Consider the following 26,561-nt stretch of genomic DNA (forward strand, 5'->3'; position numbering starts at 1 on the left):
CTTTTCTCATCTATATGCAAATTTTCCTTCAAAAGTTATAGTATAACCCAAGTATATCTTACGAAATTAATTATGCTTTTTGGCAAGATAGTAAAGAAAATACTTCTAAAATATACTGCTGCATGAAAATAGATTAACTTGAGTTTCTGACTAAGCTTCCTGAGGATCTAGAAGAGAAAGCTCAAGTCTTCAGTAGGCTACAACTCAAAACTGCAGAGAAGATTGCTAATATGGGTTTTCATTTTTCCTTCTTATTCTAAGAAAACACATATTTGCATTTCTCCTAGAGGCCTTGCTCACACTGATGTTCTGAAATGTGTTAATAATTCAAAATACACTGATTTCTCTTTATACCCCCACACATCATCACTGATTAACACTGAAATGAAAAAGTTAATAAAAATACAAAATGCTAAATAGATGCTTCAGCAGCCACAAGAACACCAACATTTGTTTGAAGTAAACTAATTTTCACCCCTCCTATCTCTCACAGCAAAATGGAGAAATGTGAAAGCAAACTGTAACCTCTGAAGATAAACTGGAATAGAAAGTGATACTCAAGGGTTAGAATAAAGCACAATTTTAACATAGTTTTATTTCATAGTAGGTACTCAATACTTTAAGGAAAAAAAAGAATAATCAGCTGTGAAAGATTCCTCCAAACTATTATTTGTTAAAAAACCCAAACTCTTGATTAGAAGAAAAAAGCACACTATGAATGGACAGTAAATACCAAAATCTTAGCTTGATAATACAGTAATACTTCAAACTAGCAGTTGCTTATTAATCACAATTATCACTGTGCATGGTGATGCTATTAAGTGAGAGGGCCCCAGATACCTTTGTCACCACAGTACTAGAAAGAGATGCTATGCAAACTAAATCTTTCAAATTCATTTATCATATATTAGCAGATAAAACCCGCTCTTTTTGTGGCTGGAATAGCACACATGGTCCATTTCATAACTCTTCATTTGGACACCACTCCCATCCAGAGTCCTCAATCCTTCGCACTGCAGCATTCCCTCCATACCCACGTGCCATTCTTCCCTCCTCCCCTGCTCTCCAACGCTGTCTTTCAAACAATGCAGCGTCACTACTGCCTTCTTCTGTCCTCAATACGCAACACCAGCATATTTCCTTGAGAAAGCAGCCCCTAGACGAGTCAGAAAGAGGCACCTACCTGTAGAAGAATTCTCAAAGTACTTTTGAGCATTTACTGTTACTGTTCCCACCAGATGGTCACATTAAGAAGAGTGTAGTTTGCCAACCAATGTTCAACACTGAATAGAAGACAGTAACCAATACTTGAATTTTAGATCAGTAAAGACTCACACTCTGGTGCTCTCCAAAAGAGACATTATACACTTTCATTCAGATGGTACATTTATTAAATTAGAATGAAAAAGTTAATGTACTTTAGAGTGCAAGAAACATATTCGGACACTGGAACTCAATACAGAGAAACAATGTCTTCAGAATAATTACAGCAACACAACATCCTCTGTAGGGTATTACATATCAACCAAACAGGCAATAACGTTTATAAGGGGGGAATAAACCCATTCAGTACCATCAGCAGATGCAAAGAGCAGTAGAGAAGTTGCAAGGATCTAGCTAGACAAAAAATGTTCCTACCTTTAGCAAGCTGAGGCTCCTGGCAGGACTCAAACTATACTGAGAGCACTCACTTTTAGCAGATGCCTGTCTTACACAGCTGGCTTTAGCTCTAAGCTGCTGGAAGCTGCTGAGCAGAGGAGCAGCATCAAACACAGTATTACCCCATTAGCATTTTCTCAAAAGCTACAATCATGACTGACAATTTGTTTGTTTTAAATAGAAAACCAGACTTTCAGTTCCAATACCTTAATTTCACAGACCCTAAAATAAGTAAACACCTCCTGCCTTTTTTTATCTCTCTCCAATTCAAACCTAACAACAAACAGTTTAACTGGAAGGATATGTAAGCTGAAAAGCTGAGTAGGCTGATCAATTTGTTCTTTTTAACAAGAGAAAGTAGCACATATTGATGTAAGAGTTTCATCTCTAATGCTTAATTTAAAAAAGATAAAAAGATGCACAGAACAATATTTAAGTATAGTGTAAGATAATGAAACCCATCTACTGGCCATACCGCTCCTACACATCCTATTTTCAACTCACATTTGTACCCTGTTTTGCATAACACTTGCCTAGGAAAAAAAAAACACACTAAAAATATATCTAAGAACAGGAGTCTCCCTCAGAGGGCCAGAGTCAGTTTATGAATCAACCTGGCTAGCTTAACTTTTGCACTTACCCCTCCTGGCAGTTAGGACTGAAAGATGGTTTTGTTCTGTGCTTGAAATGGATAGGATGCAGTACAATTTACCAGCCATTAAGTTGAACCATGACCACTTGCTTTTATGAAAAGCTGTATTATGAATCCCACCGTTTTAATATAAAATTTTAAATATGTACATTTTCCCTGAATTGTTCTGTCCCTAGCAATTCATGCTATCTACGTAAAAGTTAAGAGCACAGGACTCTTCCTGGAGGTATCTAAGCATTAAATCCCTACCAACATTCATCCTTTTGGGTCATGATGTCACAAAACACTCTGCTTTTATAAAGACCAAATGCCTCTACACCTAATCAATCACAAAATTTACCATGATTGCAGGGAAGGGGCAAGACTAGTTTCTTGAAGAATACCCATTTAACTTCAGAAAACAAAAACGTGGCAATTCTACAACTACAGCACACAAAACTATAGCCTTGAATTTCATTATTCAAAATCCAACTGGAGGATGTTCAAAGACACATGCTTTCAATGGGAAATTTAAGATGTTAAGGGATTCATAACAAAACTTAAAACTGTACATTATGAAAAGACAGCTTTAAAAGGTCAGAAACTGGGATGATTTTTGGTGCTGTATTTTAGAAGTTTCACTATTACTTTTAATGATTAAAAAAAATAAATATTTATGCTCTACTGCCAGCGCTACCTAAAGGCTACTTGAATGTAGGTTGCAGGGGGATAAAACCAGCTTTCCATCAGATAATAAAGAAAATATTTTAAGCATAGGACATAAAATAAAGTGTGGGGAAGAAGAGAATATGGGTCGTCATTTCATGTTCCAACCTGGCTTTAATGTTCTCATGAATCACTCAAGAGCCTAGATTTCAAGTGTACATTCATTTCAACTCTTGAAAATATAAAGGTCTATGGCTATTGTAGAAAATATTTGAAATCAAACATTAAAGAGACAAAACAGCAACATTGCACATCACTGGAAAAATAAATTGGTGCAGACTATTTAAAGTGCATTACTTTACAAAAACAGACACCACAGAAATTCATCCGACAGGTCTAACTGGTGCATAACTATGATTCTGCAGCTCCAAAATCAACTCTTACTTGAAAAAATTACACTAACAATAAATACAAACACCTCCTCTGAGGATCAGACTGTAACTCAGATATGTTAAATTGTCTCTCACATAGAATTTTATTTCCATCTGCATCAAATAATAATAAACTGACTACAGCAGCTGTAGTCTAACAAGTCACTGAGCAATTCATAATGCCATTCTAAGACCCTGAAGCTACTTTTTGCGTTTATTTCTTATTACAGGAAAAATACAATCATTTTCCCACAAATGTAAAGCAATAACTTTGCTGAAACATAGGTATAAAGAAAGAAGCTTTATAACCAGATCATAGATATCTGCTTTTTTAATGTAAGACAACATCTTAAATAATTCCTTACGGCTTCAATCACTTTCCAGGTATAAATATCTTTACTTCTGCACTTAACTCTTGAAATAGTCATGGGAATGCAGAAGTAATACTTAGAGTGCAATTAACCGTAGGAGTACGTTAGGGCTTAGTTCTATTCTCTGCTACAGCAATACAAACTGTATGAGTTAAAAGTTACCTCCTAAGATTTTACAGATACATAACAATACTATGTGGGAGGACAAAGCCCCAAATGCACACCAGATAATATATTGCTTTGGTGCCCAATGACTAGATTGAATAGTAGATGCCTATTACAAATGCCAACAGTACAACCTAAGAAATTTAGCTTATTAAATTAAAAATCTTCCATCTAAAAGGTGTGAATATATCACAGTAATACCTAAACGCCGGATAAGAAAGGGTCTCTCCTTTAATTTCTGGCAAAAACAGGCTGCTTGCAGAAACCTAAATACTTTTAACAAATCAATTGTATTTAAACAGCAAACCTTCCATGGAAAGTTTTTTTCCCCCAATCTAACAAACACTAGTAAATCTTGTACTGCATAGAGTTACTTTGTAAGAGCAAGTTTATGAAAAGGGGGAGAGAAAGAAACAAAGCAGCATTATTCCCAGTGCCATCAGAATATAGCCACGCAGGGCACAGCTGATAGTAAAGATGCTTCACTGCTCTATGGCAGGACATAAGCTAAACAGAGTATGTACAGACTGAGAAAGAAAGAAAGAGAAGAAGATCCAACTGTCCAAGGAGAAAAGGGATACAATCTGTCACACACGATGCACTAACAGAAAGCTGTTGGGAAATTCTTCCTCTAGCTAAATCCCTGGCTTGGCAAGTAAAAATAAGTGGCATCGAGGACAGGGACTATACAGGAAGTGGGCATCTATGATTCTTCAGCCATCTGAAGTAAGGAGTTGATAGCTGCATCCTTGTTCCCCCTTTGAGCTTCTAGCACTGAGCGGATTACTTCCCTGTCCATGTTGGGAAACATGTCCTGGATAGATTTCAGGTCCTCTTCATTACACAGGTGCTGAGGGTTGACAGCAGGAGGTGGTATTGCCACCGGGACCATGCCTGGATTACAGACCGCAGGCATCCCTACAGGTTAAAAAGAGAAGAAAGAAAGCCACAAAACACACATGAGTAGAGGAAAAAAAGATAAAAATTAACAAACTCACAACAAAAAAACCCAGTGATTCTGAAGACAAAAGCAGCTCATGACTTGTCCCAACCCACTAACTTCAGCATTTATTTATTTTAACATGCACTCCAGAGGAGGAAGAAGACTGCAGAGAATAAACCTACACTGTTGCAACTGGAAAATATTCTTCTGGAACAGGTTTTCACCCCAAGATTATATTCCAGAAGTTATAAGCTACAGTATGACAACAGGTACTGTTCAAAATTAGGTGCAATGTGCATTAAACAAGTTCACATGTAATTCACTAACCAAACACTAAGCTCATCACAGAAAGGTATGGTTGGTTTTTCCCCATCTCATATTTTAGTTCCCAGTGTATTTATGTTGTGATTTTCATCAATGGTTTTACATTAGCAACATACATGGCTGATATTCCAAAAGACAATGAAGGCAATTTCCAGCATATTCAAAGGAAAGCAAAGTACCTTGGTCCACTAGAAAACCAGACAACACAAATAAGCAACTTTTAGCAGATGTTGTTCCCGGCTAAAGTTCCATCCAGCCCTCAAAGTCACTACATGGCAAAAGAGCAACCCCTTTAGGGGCACACACTGCTTTGTTCATCTCTCTTCCAAAGGACAAAATTCATCTGACCTGTCATTTTTCGCTAACTCCTTGTACATCCATGTAAAACAAAGCACTGCCAGTTTACAGAGTTTTAGAAAAAGAGTATTCCTATTCCTGTTAAAAGAAATTACTAGGCAAAATCCCTTTTTCATCACATAAGAACTTCTATCACCGAGCACAGAACCGGAACCGTTGGTGAAAACACTACCTTTTGTTTTGTATAAAACTGAAAACAGATAATAGTACATATCTATATTTTTTTTTAGTTATCACTTCTGAAAATTGTGTATTTCACTTCTTCTCTATGTAGTTTCAGATCCCTGATTATCTTAGTCCCACTCCTTTATGTGTTAGCTTCTGCAGTTCTCCTTAGAATTTCTAAGGTAGGGCAAGGAGAAGTACCTGAAGCTACAAAGAACCAAGTTCTAGTATCAGTTCTCTATTTGCTTTCAAGCATTTTATGCACTGTTTCAAAGACTATTCTCCTGATATTTTTATAAAATAGTCTACAATAATTCAAAGACCTTCCTATACAGTAATGAGCAAATTGAGAAATTGTCACCAAATAAGTATTAGTTAAGATTATCCCTTGCACATACTTTAACCCCAGATTTAATAAATAATTTTATTTCCCTTTTACTACAATGAGATCTTTCTGCAACCTGTGGCAGTCAGGGAGGCTTAGAAAACTGCTAAGGGTTCTTGTTCCAACAAATTGTCTTAGTACCCTCACTTTTTTAAGAAATCTGATGCACCTCACCAAAGGAGGCGCACAGATTCAACTCCTTTCATTAGATGAATAATTACCTATATTTATTTGTTCATCAGCTCTTTAAAGTAGATATTAAACCACAAGATTATCTTTATTGCATCAGAATATCATATGATGGAAAGAATGCTTAGGAAATAGCATTTTACAAATGCAGCTGAGAAGGTGATATACACAGACCACACTGTTCTTTCTTATGTACTCAAATACTTATGAATTTTAACATACAGGCTTTTCCTACACAACCATGTCACGTCCTCCTAAAGTTTATATAGTTACATTTTTGCTTTAAAGCAGTTCATTCTAGTCTTCCAGGGTTTTAATCATTGTATATAACAGAGAATATGGCTACTTCAAAAATGTTTTTAATTGAAACTTCACTTTGCTATCCTCCAGTCTTCAGAAAGCAAAACTTCCTGAGACTGTTATGGTCTCACATTCCAACTAGGTATTCATGAACTACCATACATACTTTTATCTTTATTATTATTTATTACGTACATGATTCTAGGTTTTCTGCTTCTTTAAAAGAAATGATTTCTGCTTCTTTGACACATATGATCTTCAAGAACGTCACACAACCAGTTTAGATTTAACATATAATTTAACACTTTCACATATGCATATATGGGTGATCTACCAATTTCTGTCAGAAACATACTTTACTGCTTTACTTCATACTTCTTAATATTCTCTGACTGTTGGCTTTGGGTTTTTTTAATTTGGCACACAATTTCTTTGAACAATTAACTTCTTTTACACAGTTTTTAGTTCATCTGTTTGCCTTCTACATATGACCTTAATTACTTCTCTGTAAGTTAAACAAACGATGAACTATTTGCACCATCATCACTATACATCTTCAAAATAAGATCTCTTTGAGAACTAGCTTTCATTTATTACTCAGGAATACATCAGAAGCTGCTTCTCTTCTACTGAATTCCGACTAACTGCTCAAAAATTGTACCAACAAAGCACATGTATAACCAAGATAATTTTCAAGAGTGCTTCTTTGCAGCCTCATCTCTCAACATAATGACTGAAGTACATATGTGATTGAAAATATTGAATTACACTATACTACTTTTACTCAGACCTAACATTTAAAAAAAGAGCAAAGAGCAGTTTCAATACTTACCTCATCTCTTCAAGATTTTCTTCAGTCTAACTATTTAGTCAGAAATGTCTATACTCACTTTAACGTGTAAAGATGTTTTAGCATCCCAGTGACTTGTTTCTTCTGTCAGCACAAAAATGCTATATTATGACTCACATTCAAGGCTGGATGAGCTAAATATCAACTCTGGCTGACCAAGTACTCTAAATGAATACAGTTTCACTGCAAGCACTGCACCCAGAATTTCACCTGATATACTCTTTTCTATTTCTTTCCTCAAACTGGACTCCTGTTCTATTTGAAGGGATTCATTACTGATTTGTAAACACCACCCTATTTATCTATGTTCTCTAATTTTGATTTTAAAATTTCCCTTTTAATCATCTTAAGTTTTATTAGAAGAAAAAAAAATAGGAACGTGGAAGCTTTAAGTCTAACACACAGGCTGTATTTACTCAAAAAGGTTCGTACTGAGTCAGTGTCATAAATTTGTTACCTGCACACTGGAACCATATTTCTGCCCAACCATCTGCATCACACCTCTACATAGGTATCAGATACCATAGGTATCTGTCCCCTTTTCTGCATCCCCCTAAACCTGGCTCCACAGCTTCTCAAGGCCTTTGGACCATGGTCCCAGGAATTCTGTCTGGCACTATGAGTTTGAACACACAGCCCATTAGACACCCTGGAGGCAAACCACTGTGCAGTCCTCACCAGCACTGCAAATACACTTCACCCAATTACCCAGCAGCATTTTGTAGAGCCTCTTCTAGAGCTTCAACAAACCACAACTCACTCCTCACACTGCCTGCAAACAATGTAGACATTTAAAAGGGGCGTAAGATGTGTGGCCTCAAAAAATAAAGTCGCAAAGCACCTGAAAGAACTGAGCAATAGAAGTTATGTTTAACTTCTAACATAAACTTCCCAAGATTTTCTACTAAGTCATCAACACCCTAATATTATCCAACAATCAGCCTGAACAGTGTGTGAACTACCAATACAGTTTAAAGCATTAATCCAAATCAAACATGAGGCTCTTTTCTCAAGTACATAGCATCCTACAGCTTACCAATACTGTTTCAGTATCTTATCAGTGCCAAAATAAAATCAAGACTAGAACAGAGTTTTCCTTACTGCTTTCATCAAAAATAGGTAATTATCAAGTCAAACATCTGGACAGGCAGTACTCAAAAAGCATTTCCAATATAAATAATAAATTTAAGACACAAGAAATTTCTTGTCCATATTGTTTCTCACCAAAGATTTTTAAAACCTATTTTCTCAGCTCTTATAATTTTAGCTTATGCTGTCTACAACTAGACTGCATATAAATGGAGTTAGTATCACAGATTTTTAATAAATACCTCCATGATAAATGCTTGCTTTTCATGAAATCCAACAGTCAAGCTATACAACACCAATTTGAGAGTACTTTGGGTTTTTCCGCACTCAGGCTAAAAGCATCCATAATTTCTGATTTACAAAATAGAAAGTAAGACTTAAACAGAAAATTAAAGAACTATGCACTGAAATTTAGCAAATAGACACATATAAGCTGTCATTAGAGAAAGTTATAATAAGCTTCCAAATTATCAATGTTCAGTAAAAAGCTGCTTTAAGCTAAAAAACTTCCTATCACTGACAGGTGAAAACTGGAACTAAATAATGTAAGAATCCACTGTCAGTGGAATTGTGAACTCCTGTGTTACTCTCAGATATTAGGTACATGTTATAAATCAGAAGAATGGAGCATTGTTTTCCAATTCAGTGAAATGGCAATGGCAAACATGCTTGCATAAGCAGTGGCATTCCAATACATGAAACAATAGCAAGTCAGTTGCTACAAGCAGCAATGAAAGCATCAAAGCAGAATTAACAGGGTAAACTTTTTCCAACTGCATACAAGGCATTACACACTTGTAATTTTATTTTCTTTTTCAGTAAAGTGCCCTATGTTTAATTTCTTAACTCATTATCATCCTGTCCCATCCATAGACTCAGAGTAAACTCAGGAACCTTCTCAGCACGCATTCTTTCATTTAAATGAAGAAATTGGGAACTCTTTTCTAAAAAAAACAAAATAAGTCTTAATGATATTTGCTCCAGGAAAAATCTCACTACTATGCATACCATCTCCTTTTTTAAAATATTGCTTCTATGGGAACTACTAGAAAAATTAAGTGTATGAAACAACAGAAAAATGCTAAAATTTCACTGTTCTGAATAAACCAAATGTGTTGTGACAACCATAACAATTTTATATACAGCATCTTTCTGAAATTCAGGGCATCAAGAAATGATATAATATTTTACAAGAAGTAATTCTAAAATTTTCTGAATGTATTTGATTAAAGACCAATGCTTTTATCAGAGATAGTAGTGTCAGAGTAACTTTGCACAATTCAAAATCAAAAGTGTCACAGTAAAGGAAGTCTAAAATGAAGGAAAACTGATTTCCTGTAATAAGATTTGCCTTTAGAATTCTAGTCAGATACTTAACTTTACATGGATTTAAAACAGAAGTGCATGAAAAATATGGACTGAGATTAATTAATGAAATAAGGACTAAGGCAATTAGCAGGTCGTCTTCTCAGTGTTATTGCACAACTCAGTTTTTTGCTTTCAAGTTTACCAAAAGTCATGACGTTATCTGCTTCTCTGCCAATGTTGCAGTAGCCAAACAACTGCAAGAATTGCTTCTCTACTAGAAAACCAATACTATCACCTAATATAGCTCACTGACAGCAGCTTCAGAATATCATAGCATCACATTATATCCATCAACATTGTCATCAGCAATCAGTTTAGCCATTATAGCTCAAAGCTGAGCAAATGCCTTTCCAACAGGTTAGAGGCTTTAATAATTTGCAGAAGATGGAATAAATTGTTCTACTGTGACAAGCAAGTGGCAATACCTTGTTGTACAGTGTGCTGTAACAAATAAAGCTGTTTAGATGAGCTCATGCAAAGACTCTTGTGTCAATGAGGATGGGAGTGAGAAAAGAGCTTGGAAACTTACCCAGAGCAAAGTACTCAAGCCCTAAAGACAGGTGAAAATGAAGGGACAAGGGGAAAGGAATAAGACATGGGAAAGAAATATTAATCTATTTTTAAAAGGATATTAATTATTTACCTTCCAAAGGTGAAAGTAGGATAAAATGAGGCAGTTGGGTAAAACCTAAGCTACCTAACACTAAAAAACTAAATGCTGCTAGGATACAGTCTCTCAGCTAATTTGCTTCAGGGCCCTGAACAAATTTCCGAAATGCGATGTTTATGCAGAAGTAACAATCAGGGGAAATGCTACTGAAATAAGTAAGCCACCAGGTGTTTGCAGCAAGGATTTTACAGACTACAAAGGACAACATACATCCATGGTTCTCTGAACAGACACCAGTAACATCACAAGCTAACCCATGATCCTTCATAAGGACACCTAAAGGAACAATGTACATATACACACAACCTTGCCTCAATAAAAAGTGATATTCTTGACTCTGACAGGACTCAAAACCACACAGGTTTTTAACATATTTTTTAACATGGGAGTTTATAAAATAAGTAAAAGCAAGTTTCCTATTTATCCCACAAATATTTAGCTAATAAGAAATACAGCTTGCTTATTGAACTAACATTTTTAGCTCACTGTCTCTGGTACTCTTCACTACAAGAAGATACTGCAAGCTCCAGTGTATCAAAATCATCTACAATTTAAATTAAGTAATCTTTAGAAAAAGAAATAGGAAGAGGTGGTAAATAAACTCAACTTCTATAACAACATGGTTCACAAGTTCAAATTTTTGCATACCCAAAGCATAAATACATCACCTATGGCAGCTATAGCTTCTAAGCAACAACTTGTGCTGTTGTCAGAAGTTTTCAATTTAAAAAATTTTGCAATTACCACCGTGCAAGAATATACTATGGCCACTTCCTGTTCTTAAGACAGCTCCATCTACCACCAGATGTGAGGAAATGAGCATTACTTGTGGTCATCTGCTTACCACAGTGACTACCTGCTTGTTTCTACTGTTTACCTCAGCTTGTATGACAGAGTGTGAGAGTAATTAGCTGCTTCAGCATTAATTAGAAGGCTAGTTAATTAGAAAGTTAGTTTTGAACAGAAGTTTCTGTTACAGAAAAACAGCTTGGCCTTTGTGACACACCTAAATTTGATTAATCATCTCTCTTTAAAGCACAGTTATTTTGGACAGTTAACAAGGAACTGTTAAAACTGTCTGATAAGCAACTGTAAATGATAAGCATTTTAGTCCACCCACTCCATTTCCATCATAGATATGGCGCTGATTCTGACAGTCTTCTACAGTAGAATCCTCTTCATTTCAAATATAATAAACTATTCAATGATGCTCTTCCACTCTTCAGAAGAAAAAATAGAATTAGTTTACTGACTACATTAATTTAGCTGCTCAGGTAAAAAACCTGAACTACAAATATTTCAAGCAGGAGCACATCGATGTCCATTACCCTTCCTGAAGCAGTCTCAAAAGGAAGAGAGCAAACACTGTACAGTGTTACAAAGGAAATGTGCAAACAGAGTGGGCCCAGAAGACACACACAGTTCAGTAGTGCAAGGAAGGCCAGCATCTTCCATGCACCTTCCTGAAAGAGTTTTGGAATTCAAAAGGAGCACCTAGTTCAATATACAGAAAGTATTTCAAAAAACTCCAAGATGTCTTCTAAGATGCACTAATGCTTCCTTTTATTATTTGATATTACTTTTATTAAGCCATTAAATGTATGAAACAGCAAAAGTATTCTGCAGCCAAGTCACTTTCCTAAACATCCATATAATTATTATGAGTGGGTCATTGATTAGTGAGTAAGTCAAAGCTTTGGAACTCACAGCACTTTGGGAAATTTTGATGATGTCCACAGAAATTCTAGAATAGCAAACACAAAGCACAGTAATATTTAAAGAGAGTAAAAAATATCAAATGTAGGTAAGAGGTGGCTTGTAAAAAGTCTGGCATTTATGAAGTCAAGGAAGTACACTCAAGCTTTCCCAGAACAAAAGAAGAGTTCAAATCCAGGGGTGGAACTTTGCAATGCTTTAAAAATACAAGTCACAGATGCAGGAAAAATTTTGAACACAGAATAGTATTATAGCAGAACTAGAACAAAAATGCTGGATCTTGGTAGAAGGGCAATGCTCTACACAGAGACCCCAAATTCTTAGCTGCTAAAAGGTAAGACTTACTATCATTTGCAAATTATTATTTATTTCTTCACTTGTCCAAATAGAAAATATTCTCAAGATAAATAATTTACAGAACATCATGATTTGAACATCCAGTACTTGAATAGGAAGTCTGAAGGTCTTCTGTAAGTTTTATCTGTTCAGTTCTATGTCTAATTTCAATTATACAGGAAACTATTCTCTGCTTCATGTCTTCTGTTTATACTCTGGCACGGAAATTTTGAAATATGAATATCCTCATTTTGATCTATTCAAGAAATTTGTTAGCACTTTCTATCAGATCTTTAAACAAGATGACTGTGTTTGAAGTTCACTACAGAAGGCCTGGTTTACCACAACAGAATCACACTTTGGAAAGTGCACTCCAGTTCAAAGCACTTCATTGGCAAGACTTAAAATCTGACAGTTAAGCTGCAGAGATAAAAAAAGACCTAAAATGAACCAAACTGCAAGTTTTCATTAGGGAATAAAGCATGCAGCCCAACTTATCCCTATTTTGTTCTAACTTAACTCTGTAAAAATGAAACGGGAGGTACAATTCCTAGCTTACATACCTAGTCTTCTGTTGATGAGGTTTGTTTTTACAGTGAATGGAATTTTAAATTCAATCATCTCCTAGTCATTTTAAATTCAATCATCTCCTAGTCTTAAAGACGAAAAATACAATATATGTACCTTGTTGTGTCATCCCTTAGCACTTTAATTGTCTCACGGACACTACCGTAAGTTTAGGTTAAATATATGTGAATTTATCTCTTACTTTCCCTGAAAAGCACACATACTACTGAATAGATAGTCATAGAATAAACTGGGAGTTTTAAGAGCCGTAAGTGAGCAGGACAAATTCAAACTTATTTACACACTTTAAGTTTTTCATCTTTGACAGAAAAATTACAAAACAGAAGTTAACACATCTTTCTCTACAAGTCCAAAACTCTCTTTGAATCAACCAAAAGGACTGACAAAACCTGCTGTAGTTAGGTAAATACATAAAAAAGAGCTATCTCAGAGCTCCTTAACATTTCTCATTCACTGAGCTGTGACTACTCTACATGCTGTATAGAGAGTTCCCTCACAGCAAAGCATCTTCAAAGACCATAGAAAAATTAATCCCATTGTGGGCTACAGAAGCTGCAGCTCTGACAGCACAATTCATTTGAGGGACTTTCTGAAGTGCCTCCATCTTCAGACATGGCTTGCCACCATTTAAGTAAGCAAAACTTGAAGTGCAGCCTGCTAGACAGCTATTCAGAGACCTGATCGAAGTATAAAATAAATACTCAAAAAGAGAAGCCTTCTCAACTTGACAGACATTTTAACCCATTTAAGCAAACTCATGCAGCTCTATTAAACAGGGTACAAGACTGAAGGCAGACCTGTATTTAATTTGTTCCCTCTCATAAATATATATAATGGGAAAAGTGGTTAAGGGAAAATCATTTATAGCTTCCTTTACATTCTGAAAAAAACAGGAGTAATTTGGTATTTACTTCTGCAACACCCTTCATCTGGAAGGTTCATAATCATCAAGTAGAGAAAACATACCTGCTATAGGCACATATCCAACTCCTTGCTGATATACAGTGGGCATCAGGACCACTGGCTGGGGCTGCATCATCATGGCAGCTGGCAAAGACTTGACAGAAAAGACACAGATTAGAACAACTCCGGAAAGGGTCAAAAAAAGGCAGCAATTAAAAGTGTTTGCAAATAAGTCATCACATTGCAAATCCATGTTCAACAATAAGACTATGCTGAGTGCTAATCTATATTAAGCAAATTTTTGGCAAACTTACTGAACTACCATCTTTCAAATGGCAATTAATTTGCCCATGAATCAATAAACACACATCATATTAAACTTGCCTTTCACAAGTGATGAAATGTTGTTGTCAAAATGCATTATTTTAAAATACAGGTTTAATCAGCTTTCATGCCTTAGTCTTATGAAATGGATATTCATCATAAATATTAGAAAAAATCTGATTATCTAATTTTTATTCTTATTTTTTATTTTTAAAAGCAGTACACTGCTCCTTGAAGCAAATTTTGATTTTAAATCAATTATTTTTGAGGTAAACCAGTGCATTAAACAAATATCAAATTAACTCCATTCCCTTTTACTACCACAATAACTTCAGTTATATTTCAGTTCAGTTTGATCCTTGAGAATATTAACTATTATGAACAGTACATTCACAGGAAGACATTTTTTAGGGTTAATTATAAGCTCTTTTCTCCCTGGAGTAATGAAACAACTGTTCAGATCAGGGGCAGAATGTGAATTGTGAGCAGCAGGGAATATCTGTTCCCAGCTGTGCACTGAACAGCAGCTTGGAACTTCTGATGACATACAAGTGCAGTAGGAAGCATTCAGGGCTGCACGTGCTACACCTTATCCATCAGGTAACTGAAACAAAGGTGACAGGTGAGAACACTCCAGGAGCTGCAAACAAACCAGTGGAGGTCTGCAGTTCATGACCAGTAGCACCAAATGAACAAAAAGGTGAAAAACAATGTCATCCCAAAGAGCATTCAAACTACCCAAGAAACACCTAAGATGGAGAAGAGTTTCAATTTTTCTGCTTTTAAACTGACATGAATTTTTAAAGATTTAGGGGGGAAAGTTATTGTTAGATTCCACAAAGTTTTAAAAAAATATTATTAAGTTAGAAATGACAATGGACCATTTATCTGAGGATTTCTTTTTTATACATACAGTAGCACAGTTCTAAGGAAACTTTCCTGTTTGACCATGTGGGAGCCACTCTGGTACCCACTCCAGTCTGTAACTGCTGAGATCAAGGCCTCTTTGCATTGGGTGCCTCCAGTGACCCCAGGGGAGCCCCTCTTGGCTCCCTGCACACCCCACACTCACAGTCAGACAGGGTTTCCTTATCAGCTCAGCCCTGGGTTTCCCACCACAGTGTCTCAGACATCTGGATCCTTAAAATAATTTAACCATGGTGCAGTAATACAGAAACAGCTCAAGCTGGTGCCTCCAGGGACGGACCCCCAACAAAGCAAGCCCTGGGTTTTACACCCTCACAGTCTGTGCACCCAGACAGTCTGGGGTCTTCCTGCTGACTCACCAGCTCCTGCTGTGCCCCAGTGTCCAGTCCCCTGGCCAGTGCCACAGGTCCCTGTGCCCTTTGTGCTGCAAAGGGTCAGCACCGTGTCATGGTCCCTTTCCTGAGGCTCCCACCATGTCCCTCAGCCAGGGCACAACCTGCAGCTCTCACTGCAGCTGCACACCCAGCTACCTGCTCTCAGTGTACTCCTCAACAACAGGAATAAACTGAATTTTGGTAATTGCAAAACAAGATAAATACCCATTTGCCACCTTATCATGAAGTATTTTTTGTCTTTACAAATATTTTTGACTGCTATTCCCAGAGTTAGGCATAATTATTTTAAATGCCAACACACACAAACACCCAGTATGGTACAACAGATCTACTTCAGTCTAAAATATCTCCCTCCCACTAAAGAAGCTTCTCTCCCTTCCCACCCCAAACTCGGCTTACCGTGTATGACATAACCAGATTAATCATTCCTTCCTTGTCATCACCTTGCCTTCCACTCAAGCTATACCATTCATCCTCCACATTTCCTTGTTTCAGAGACTCAGGAATTGTAATGTGTGTCCAAGCAATGCGGTCGTCCATTGAAAAGGCTCTCTAAAATATAATTTGAAAAATATTACCAAATTAATTGTCCTGAAAGAAACCCCAAACTTAAAATTATCCTTGACTAACACTTCAGTTTTATGCTATTAACTTTGTTCATTTTATTCCCGTTAAAACTACTAAAGTGTCAATAAATATTTTGGCCATCTCCTTTCCAACAAGGATGAAGGACACTTTAAGCAGGATTATAGATTGATTGCAGATATTTAATAGCACGAAACTGAAAACCTGAAGCAGAACTCTAGAAATACAGCATCCTAATATCATCATAGGCTGTGTGAATCTCCTAACATCACATCAGAGGCCATTACATGAACATAAACATCTTCTGTTTACTATGATAGCCTGTGAGCTCCAGCAGATAGAAGTACTGAACTGCCCCCCTGTTGCAGCAATGAACCAATCAGCTAAGCCCTCAAAGCAGCACCCAAAATCCTCACTTGTGTAATGATCACATGGCTGCTGCACTGTCATGCTTTACTACATACAGTGAGAGAGGCAGCAAAAAAACAGGCAAACCATGACTTAAGCCTTAGCTGTAGCCTCTTAGTTTCTCCTAATAAATTCTAGTGACTACACACAGTCTGTAGTTGACAGTTTTATTCTCAGCAATTCCAAGCTTGGGAAAACTACTAAGCTCTTCCTAGGACAGAACAGCACCGAAGAATTTTCAAGTAAAATAGCATTGTACAACAGCTATTTTTAATAGGGACAGTGAAGGACACAAAGCTGCAGGGCATTTTGATAGCCAAAAGGAGCTTAAATAGCACTCAGACATCTTTTGCTTCTCCTCCCCTGCAGGCAAGCCTGCTACTGCCACTTTATCAACTACCAAAGAAAAGTAACAGTTCTGACATTCTTAGAGAAGAGCAAAGACTTGTGAATTGCTGCTTCTGGAATTCTGAAAAAAATTTTATTATCTTCCAGAGAACATGGCTAAGGAACTGTCTGTGCTGACTCATTCCTTTTTTCCAAGGTTTTAACCAAACCACAGTCCAAACCAGAGATGGGGAGGGGTAGAAAAAATACATAACAGTTCTGACCTCATCAAATATCTCTAGATAAAAGGAGTCCACGCCCGGGGGAACAGTGCACTGAATAACTTTGTTCCAGCGGGGGTTCTTGGCTCCATTATGCGCTGTTGGAGTTTCATACACAGCGTATCCCAGCCGTATTCGGCAATACGGATCCATGCGCGTCATTCCGTAATTCTTTGCCAGTTTGGCCTGGAAAAAAGAGAAACCCGGGAAGTGTATAATACTGGCATTAACTTGAGAAGTTAATTACTATTAGTTCACAGTAAGAACCAAACATTGAACAACGGACTAGATTAAATTCTGTGACAGAGAGAAAAGAGTTTAGAAAATAAAGAAAAACATCATTCAGATTAAAACATAAACCAGTAATACCATTAAGTGTCTGGGAGACCTTGAAAAGGGAACATCTTTTTAGCCTGTTTACTGCAGAAAATACACATCTTCACTGTAGCTAAAATAAATTACTTCATACCAAACCACAAAATACATGATTGCAAGGACATTGTAACAAGTTCAATTTTTCCCTGGGTATCTCATCTCCACCATACAATCACAAGTGTAATGCTGTAGGTAGCCTGTCCTCTTTCACTTCAGTTCTTTCAAAGGATGAATTACAGAAATCCAGTACCTTCAAGAATATCACACAATCCAAAAGCACAACCTGCAAAAGCAGTTCAACTGAGGTAAACTAGTCATAGTAGATCATAGGTTTCAAAGTGATTACACACTTATCTCAGCATGTGAATTTAATAGTAGTTAATTCAGTGGACAACTTAAGGCCTAACATCACTATAAAAACAGATGCTGTATAGAATCAGAACAGATCCAACATTCTTTTGCTGTAACATCAGAAGACTAGAACAAAACAAGTTGATGACAGTCCTGAACACAACACTGAGTACTGCAGCACAGCTGTGCTCAAGCAGAAGTTGGGCTTTTTGCATGTGCTGCTTCTCTCACCTATACTAAGCAGCCCATGGTTCTTTTTATAGTAAGACAAGTGACAAAACATGGTGCCCCAGGGCATCTCACCTAGAAGATGTTTACAGAACTCACAACAGTTGAGGCTGTGCACTGTGTAACATTTATCACAAAGGCTGCACTTCAGGCTTGGAAAGCCCTTTTCTCCTTCAGGGAACATGCTGGTTCATCAATTGATACATTAGAGCTGGCAAGAAAGGTCTCAAACTGTTTATTGTAAACGCGGACTTAAAAATAAAAGAAAAAAGCTGGCATCCAAATGAAGCACCATCTATACTCTTGTTTTGTGGGATTAGACAGATTATCAAACCTTCATCAAAAAAAGGTGATAGTCAGCTGTGCTTAGACAAACTCACCACCACCCTTAAGTATCTGCAAGGAAACAAAAAGCAGCAAATTACCCCCCCAGAAACTTTTTCTGATCTTCCATCAGTTTATTAGTAAAAGAATTAAGGCATGCTGTTTGTTATACTTTATCAACACATTTAAATACAGTACACTTCAACCAGATTTTCATCTTCTACAGATTAACTATATCACAGCAAGTATCATATCCAGAATGCGACGTGTCTCAATTTGCAGCCAAGATTCCATAGCATTCCTGCATAAATTCCTAGACAAATAGAGAAGAGTATTTCTTGTCTGTTGTACTGCCATCCAGAAGGACCTTGACAGGCCAAAAGAAGTGTGCAGACAGGAATCTCAAAGTTCAGCAAAGGAAAAACAATATATGTGACAATAAGACTTTGGAACAACTAGCTGGAGAACAGTTTTGAGGAGAAGGATGTGGAACAACACATAAGGGAACTGCAATTCCCTACAATATCCTCAGAATTACTAATATCTTCCAATATTAAGTGCAGGAACTGCAGGAAGCCTCTGAATAGAAATTTTCAGAGAAACCTCTTCACTGCAAAAATACCTCATGAGTTCATTTGATTATGTGCTATAACAGCAAGGTTTACAGGAAATTGCTGCATCAGGCAGCAATGAAACATGAAACTGGACAAAATGCTGATGTACAGAAAAATGAAGTTACAACACCTTTAAGAATTACTACCCATTTACATGTAACTTAGTAACTCAAATTCCAACACAAAATCTTTTTGTATCCACCAATTTTAAAAATTGCATTAATTATTTAAAATTATGTAATTGCACAAAGATGACATAATTTTTACCTGTACTACAGTAATACTGAGTCTTCCTACTGTACCCATTGCTCCTCCATACTGCAGCTGCTGAGCTGCCTGGGCATCCAGCTGGATTTGCTGTTGCTGCTGGGTTGGGGTAATGCGAAGAAAGTCTTGAGGAAGCTCACCAACAAATACCTTAAAAAAGAATGAGAGAAAAAAAAGAAGACTTTAAACTTTTATAATAGGAAAGAGATGAAGAGATGAATAGAAGTCAAAGTGTAACAAATTAAGGAGAATTTAGTCTTGTTTTGACAGCATGAACAAAGAACTAATTAAATGACAAAACTGCCAACTCATGTAGCAAATGTTCTTTTCAGAAACAGTAATTTCCAAAACAAGCCCCTGAAAAAAAGTAGGACAGGGAGCCAAAGCTGCTCTGCTACTAAACATTTAAGCAGTCCATACAAAAGTCAGAACCACCAAGTTTTACAACATATTCATATACGATATCTGATGGCATCCAGTTCTTTCAATTATTCATCACCCACGTTGTGTCCAATTGCTCCTGTTCCAAGACACAGCACAGTGCTTTCATCTGAAAGGTCACTTCCACAGTCACCTTCAAGACAGACTGTAAAACAGGATTTCCTATGGACCAAATCCTGCAACGCAATAAAGATGTCCTAACCCTTTTTCAGTGTTAAACACAGCCAGCCTGCAACTAACCTTGGTGACAAAATTCCACCACATTCAAAAGAACAATGTGGGAATTAAAAATCTAGTTTATAATGAAAATGAGCCAGGGACAAAAAGTAGTAGTAAGGATCTTTTGTTACATGAGTCAATATGAATCAGCAGTCCCCGTGGATTTTCTGTTAGCTTTACAGTATAAAGGGAAAGTTTCTACCCATCACTTGTCAATTCAACAACTCAGGTTGTTTCTAGGTTTTAAACACTCAGAGAACATTATAAATTCAAATACACGTAGAGAGATTTTCATTTTAAAATAAAAAATAGCTATAATAAAATTTTAAAATGGAAAAAGTGTCATAGAAAATTTAGAATTAAGCTGTATTCATTTCTGCTGTCTACAGAGTGGATGACATATTTAATATAGAACTGTCTACCTGACGAAGACAAAAGACAACACAATTCTCATGTTGCAATCCCGAACAGGATTACTCAATCACGTATCTGGCAGATGCATGCCTACAGAACATAATTTAAGAAGCGAACAGGCCTTGAGGACACAGCTTTTCAAGATCACACAGCATTTGCATGTCAACATTGCATCTTGGAGACAGAAATTGCAGCTCTTGCCAAATCACACGTATGACTATTTTGTAAGATTATCTGAGAGCCTCAGGATCCTGGCAACAGTAGGTGACACATGCCAGAAAGGAAGTTTATCTGAAAAGTTCAGGAGGAAGCACTGAATGCCTGCTGCTGGGCTATTGGGAAGTAGAAAAAAAAGGGAACCAGTTTTGCTTACAAGCATCTTTAAATTTTCTTATTAAAAACCTAAGCAGTTGAAGTTTTAAGTAATAGAAAGAAAAAATGGGCTGGAAGTTATGAAAGAAACTTTATTTAAGTTTGGCTGGCAATGAGACATGGTGTTATAACAGCTTTCTCACTAGAATACCTATCACATTAAAATAAAACACAATCTATTTAGGCAAGATATGAAATGGCCCCAGAATTAGCAAGGAAATGGGATTTACAATACAGCAGGTCCCCCTCCAGCCCTGGTCCTTAGGAAGTTTCCAATCTGGTACTGTCAGCACCTCTAGGAATAGACATCATAAACATTTCCCACAGTCAGAAGTGACGGCTGCATCCCTGAAGTCCCATTTCCATATTATGCAAGCTCCCTCTGTTAAACTCCCAGAAAACAGGATAGCCTCTTTTGTCTCCACCTTCACCTGGATATTGGAAAGCTGAAGTCATTCACAACAGAAATCTAATAATAGCTTTGACTTTTGAAATTTTATTTCATAAAAATTAACCAATATCTGTTCTAGAATAAAATAAACAAACAAGTCCAAAGGGGAAAAAAGTCCATGAAGGAGACCAAAGTTTCTTACAGCAGCTAAGCCGATTCTAGGTTATTCAGTTATCTCACACAAAGCCACACTCTTATCCTAGAACTGCAGAGCTGACACACAAGAAACTAAAACCATCTAGTGTTAACTAAGTTAGCGAAAGATCCGAGTGGCAAACCCCTCCAAAAGAGAAGGGTGGCGAAGAGGAGATGCACACACTCATATATTCACTTCTGACTAAGATTTGGTTCATAGATGCTTACTGAAGGAAATACATTACTCAGTATGTTCTTATACTAATTATCAGCTGATACCATATTGATGGAGACAAATCAGTATCATGCAATCATTTATCTGTAAAGAAAACAGGTCAATTTACATCTTCCTCAAAGCATTTAAAAGCAGGCACATAACTGCCGCCTCCCAACCTGAATTAAAAATACAAAGTTACGTAACCAGAATTCAACCACAGTTTTAATTTCAAAAGCAAGGAAAACATATATGACAAGTTTGTGCCACTGATCCGACTCCACAACTACTTTGAAACAAAAGGACTTCCCTCTAATGGCACTTCAAAAAGAATGTGAAATTCAAGTGTGTTCTGTCACTAGCTGCAGAACAAAAAGTTAATTCCATTTAGCAACAGGACAGGGATGGGACTACAATTCAGACCACAAATTAAAAATAAGCCTGCCTTATAATCACTTTCTAATAAACTTTACTGACAGCATTGCATGTTAAAAGTATGGATTATCTAGAAATAGAATAACATTGCCCCTCCCATCTGCTACAATCACTTAAGAGATAGCTTTGTGGATCTTCACAGTAGAATGCTGCAGGTATAAAAACTGCATCTCAACTTTTTCAAACTGAACGTGGCGTGATATTCTACAGCTATTTGACGTAACTGAGGATGGGGCTGTCTCAGTCTCACCTTCCTACTTCTTATGCAACATGAAATGGTGCCAGAGAGTTGCAAAGTGGGTCAGTGTAAAAGCCTGACCAGAAGAAACAAGGGCTGGAGGTAAAGGCAATGGGAGCTAAGCTGTCAGAACCTTCAACTCACTGATTGTGCAAGTACTGGTTGGCACCTGTGTAAGGGAGGGAAAGGGACACAGAGCCAAACACAGTCACAAAAGCCCCGTGTTACAGAAACATTTCCCCAGACACAATACACTCAGGGAACCATAATTAAGGTTTCCACACTAGCAATTACCAAGGAAGTCTAACATGAAACTTCTTCAAAATATCAAAGAGTTTTAAACATCTACTATTCAAAAATTTCTGATCATTCTCCTTTAAATGACTTTACTGTTTTTAAGAAAGAAAAAGCTAATGACAGAATTTTCAACTATTATTCTATGCTTTGCACACTGAATAAAAAATTGGTACAAGATAGGAAGCATCCAGACGTCCTGAAAGAGCTGATATTTGTTCAAGGCTGCTCTTTAACATCTTTGAAAGGCCATGGAGATTAGAGAAACTCCCCTGGATCAGGAGAAAGACAAATCTCATACCCAGAATTCCAAAGGGCAAGAAGGATGACCTGAGGAAGCACAAGCAGGTCAGCTTCACCTCAGTCACTCAGAAATTCACCGAGCAAGTGCTTCTGCAAGACATTCCTTGACATATGAAGGGGAAAAAGCCAAACACAGATTAGGAAAAGCCTTGGTAAAGGCTGGCTATAGAAGAATAAAAAGCTGACGAGTCATCTGCCTTCTCAAAAACAAGAATAACTGACTAAGGAAAAGAGCAGAAGGTATCAAAGCAGGATCATTACAATCCGATTGGGTGGACTACTGGATGGATGAAAAGCTGACTGAAGCACTGAGCTCAGAAGCTGAAGTTCAGTGGTCAATGACACGGGAAGTTGGTTAAAAGTGAAGCAGTTCAGAGGTCTGTACAGAAACTAACTTATGTGTCTAATATTTTTCCTCAGCAACAAAACATGAAAAGGCATCCTTATCAGTTTTGAGGATGACACTAAATTTTGGCAGAAATTATTTGTATACTTGAGGACAGGACCAACCAGAGAGATGGAAGAATTCACTGGCAGGAATTGCATGTAATTCAGCAAGGGCAAAGACCTGGACTTTGACCAGAAAAATCTGTGGCACTGGTACAGACTGGAGAACAACTGTCAGGACTGCCTGCACCTCTACAGAGGTGGAGAGCAAGCAAAACATGGATGAGCAGAGGACACTTGCAGCAATGAATCCTACAAGAAAACTGCAGTGGATCAACAAGAATCCAGCCAGTGAGCTGAGGAAAGGAAACAACTGCTGGACCACACCTGGAACACTGTGACTGTTTGGGGCCCAGCAGAACATGAAAAACAATGAACTTCAGGGACACCAGCAAAGATGCACCAAGAAGGCCCATGAAAATGGCTGGAGCACTTGTGAGGCCAGGCTGAGGATTTGGTTAGAATAGAAGAAAGTTAGAATGCACTTTGTAGCAGCTTTCTGGTATCGGCAAAGAGGTCATTGAGAAAACAGACCTAGGTTGTCTTCTGAGATGCAACAGAAAGAGAAAGGAGATCTCAATCATTAAACTGAAATGAGGCAGATTTCACATGAAAAAAGGAGGGGGTAAAAAACACCTGCAAAGTATGGCAGGAACTATGGTATACAAGCATGAGTTAAAAATATAAGGCAGAATGAGTGTCCATATGACATCTGTGTCTATGCCTGGAGAAGTGAAGGTGCCACCAGGGAGACCACAGAGCACCTTCTGGTCCTGAAGGTGCCTACAAGAAAGCTGGAAAGGGACTTTTGACAAGGGCTTGTAAAAGTTTTGAAGAGTCTCAAGAAAAAAACTCACCAGAGTCACTAGTCGTCAGAATAGGGACCATTAGGGAAATTAGGAGCAGAAGTCTATGCAGTCTCAGGTTGGTACTTAATCTAATTTGGAAGGACCTCATATATTTGCCAGAATGGTGGAAAATCATGGAGAATAACCATGAAAAGTAATTTTGGATATGACTGGCTAGATAAGGAATCACAAATATAATGTTTTGGTGGCTCAGTCTTAATCTAAAGCCTGGTCAAATTGTTTGTTAATACTCCTACTTGTAAAAGGTATCACTTAGCAGTCCTTACATATTCAGCTAGAGTTTAGATTTAAAAAACTGTTTTGTTTGTACAAGATTACTAAAGTGAAAATATGCTAATTCCACAACATCCTGAAAAGGGTCAGAGATATCTATATTCTAGCAGAGTATTTGAAGTAACAGACAGGATGAATTCTGTTTCATCTAAAAAACTAAACAGCAATAAGAAATTTTAATTACACACCAAGCAAGCAGCATCACAAACTAGAGAGTGAATAAGGAATAAGACTGGCAACAGCCCACTTTAGTTTCTTACCCACATGAAATAACCTTGAATATTTTCTTGCTTGTTCAAACAGAAAGACTGAACTGCTCTCTCCAGCAGTAAGGAAAAAAGTGGTTCCCAATCCTTTAGCACCATTTAGTGGCTATTCATTTGTAATGCAGTTGCGTATATAGAAACTAGTAGAATTTTATCATCTTCCTCTCTGAAAAGAATTAAGAAAGGCTGGAATGTACCATATCAACAACCCCAGCTGTGAATGCCTGGTTAATACGGAATAATTTATTCATTCATTTGAAAACATTCAAATCTCTAAAGTGGGTAAGGAAGAAAAACATGTACAATGTCAGCAACACATTAAAAAAACCCCCAAAACTTGAAGCACAGAAAGCCAAAGCTGCATGAGATAAATTATCATACGTCTTTTGTCAGGCTTCAGCCAAGTTTAGGAAACAAAAGATTCCCAAGAGATTATACAGGAGTACCTGGGAAATTCTAGAACAAGACATGTAGAAGAGTAACATTCAAGAAAGATCCGGCAGTTATGATAAATAAAACAAATAAGGCACTCTAAAGAATAAAATTGACAACCATATCATATTACTGTCATAAGAGAAGTGCCAGCAGTGCAGTTTTTCAAGATTAGCAGTAATTCACCTCACTGTTCTTTCTACAAGGTTGCATTAACTTTCTTTTCAAATGTAGCTGTATCTACATAATAAAATACAGCAGTGTAAAGTTACTGCTTTTTAAAAACTCCTCATTTCACCATAAGCAGCATCATGCTGTCAATGACTACCAGATCCTTTCAGACAGGAGGAACAGACAGGAATAGCACATCTGTCGAAAGCTGATGTTGTAACACCTCATATGTAGAGCATCCCGGTGTGAGGTATGATTATCCCTGGGCAAAACCAGACAGTAACATATTCCCAATAAACTGTCAGCAGCACCTCCCAGAAGGCTGGTATATTGGTTTTACGAGTGCTCAGCTCCCGTCCAACACGCCCGCCTACATCCTCCGCGGGATGCGCCGTTCCAGCGTTCAGGCGGCAGCTCCAGGGACAGCGGCCCGACCGTGCCGCGCCGAGCCGCGAGCACAGCGAGCTGCGCTCCGCTTCCAAGGGAAAGCCCTTCAGCTCCGGTTCAGTGTAAGCACTTCCCTCCCTGGAAAGGCCTTTGGACAAAGAACGGCCAGGAGAGCCGCATCAAGGACTCGGCGCAGTTAGGAGGGACTTCCCCTCCCCTTTCCCAAAGCCTCTTCGCAGGCGGGGAACCGGGAGACAAGGCAAGACTTCCCTCCCCCGCATCCCAGCAGCCCGGAGAAGATGAGAGGGCTTTTCCTCTCCCCTCTCCGGCGCGGACGGAGCCGGGGCAGGGTGAGAGTCACGGAGCCTCCCTCGCACAGCGGCGCCGGCGGAAGCCGGCCGGGCCCATCGGGGTCTCCCAGCCGGGCCTCGCCCGCCCGGCGCGGCGAGCGGTGGCAGGAGACACCTCTGAGCGGGCCCCGCGGCAGCGCCGCGCCCGCAGCACTCACCGGGCCCCGCTGGGTGGTGACGGTGGTCGCCATGGCGCCTCGCCGGGGCCGCGGCCGAGACCCTTCCTCCTCCTCTTCCTCCCGCCCCGCCAGGCCGCCGATGCCGCTCGCAGCCCCTTGCCCGGACCCGCCGCCCGTCACTCAGAGCCAGCCCCGCGTCACCTGACGCGCCCGGCTCCG

General features: G+C 38.1%; 1 protein-coding gene across 2 annotated transcripts; it reads right to left on the reverse strand.

Moving 5' to 3' along the window:
* Positions 1-1,368: 1,368 nt before the first annotated feature.
* TOLLIP (toll interacting protein) lies at positions 1,369-26,561 on the reverse strand. Of its 2 annotated transcripts, XM_064714699.1 has the most exons (7): positions 26,382-26,561; positions 19,513-19,662; positions 17,357-17,539; positions 16,152-16,304; positions 14,170-14,260; positions 10,423-10,443; positions 1,369-4,841 (listed from the first exon to the last, which is right to left on the reverse strand). In XM_064714699.1, exons 1-7 carry the CDS (start codon positions 26,412-26,414, stop codon positions 4,627-4,629), a joined length of 846 nt encoding a protein of 281 aa, XP_064570769.1. In that variant the 5' UTR covers positions 26,415-26,561; the 3' UTR covers positions 1,369-4,626. The 2 variants fall into 2 exon arrangements, with proteins under 2 accessions (XP_064570769.1, XP_064570770.1); XM_064714700.1 differs by lacking the exon at positions 10,423-10,443 and having other exon boundaries at positions 26,382-26,560.

Source organism: Zonotrichia leucophrys, chromosome 5 (genome assembly GCF_028769735.1).
Source record: "Zonotrichia leucophrys gambelii isolate GWCS_2022_RI chromosome 5, RI_Zleu_2.0, whole genome shotgun sequence".
NCBI lineage: Eukaryota > Metazoa > Chordata > Aves > Passeriformes > Passerellidae > Zonotrichia > Zonotrichia leucophrys.

What these genes read in the sequence shown, in the direction of transcription:
- TOLLIP (XM_064714699.1), bottom strand. Translation starts at nt 26,414, where the DNA reads ATGGCGACCACCGTCACCACCCAGCGGGGCCCG. An exon ending in TCACCACCCAGCGGGGCCCG is followed by an intron (nt 19,663 to 26,381) that starts GTGAGTGCTGCG and finishes TTCTTTTTTAAG; the next exon opens with GTATTTGTTGGTGAGCTTCC. An exon ending in TCAGTATTACTGTAGTACAG is followed by an intron (nt 17,540 to 19,512) that starts GTAAAAATTATG and finishes TCTTTTTTCCAG; the next exon opens with GCCAAACTGGCAAAGAATTA.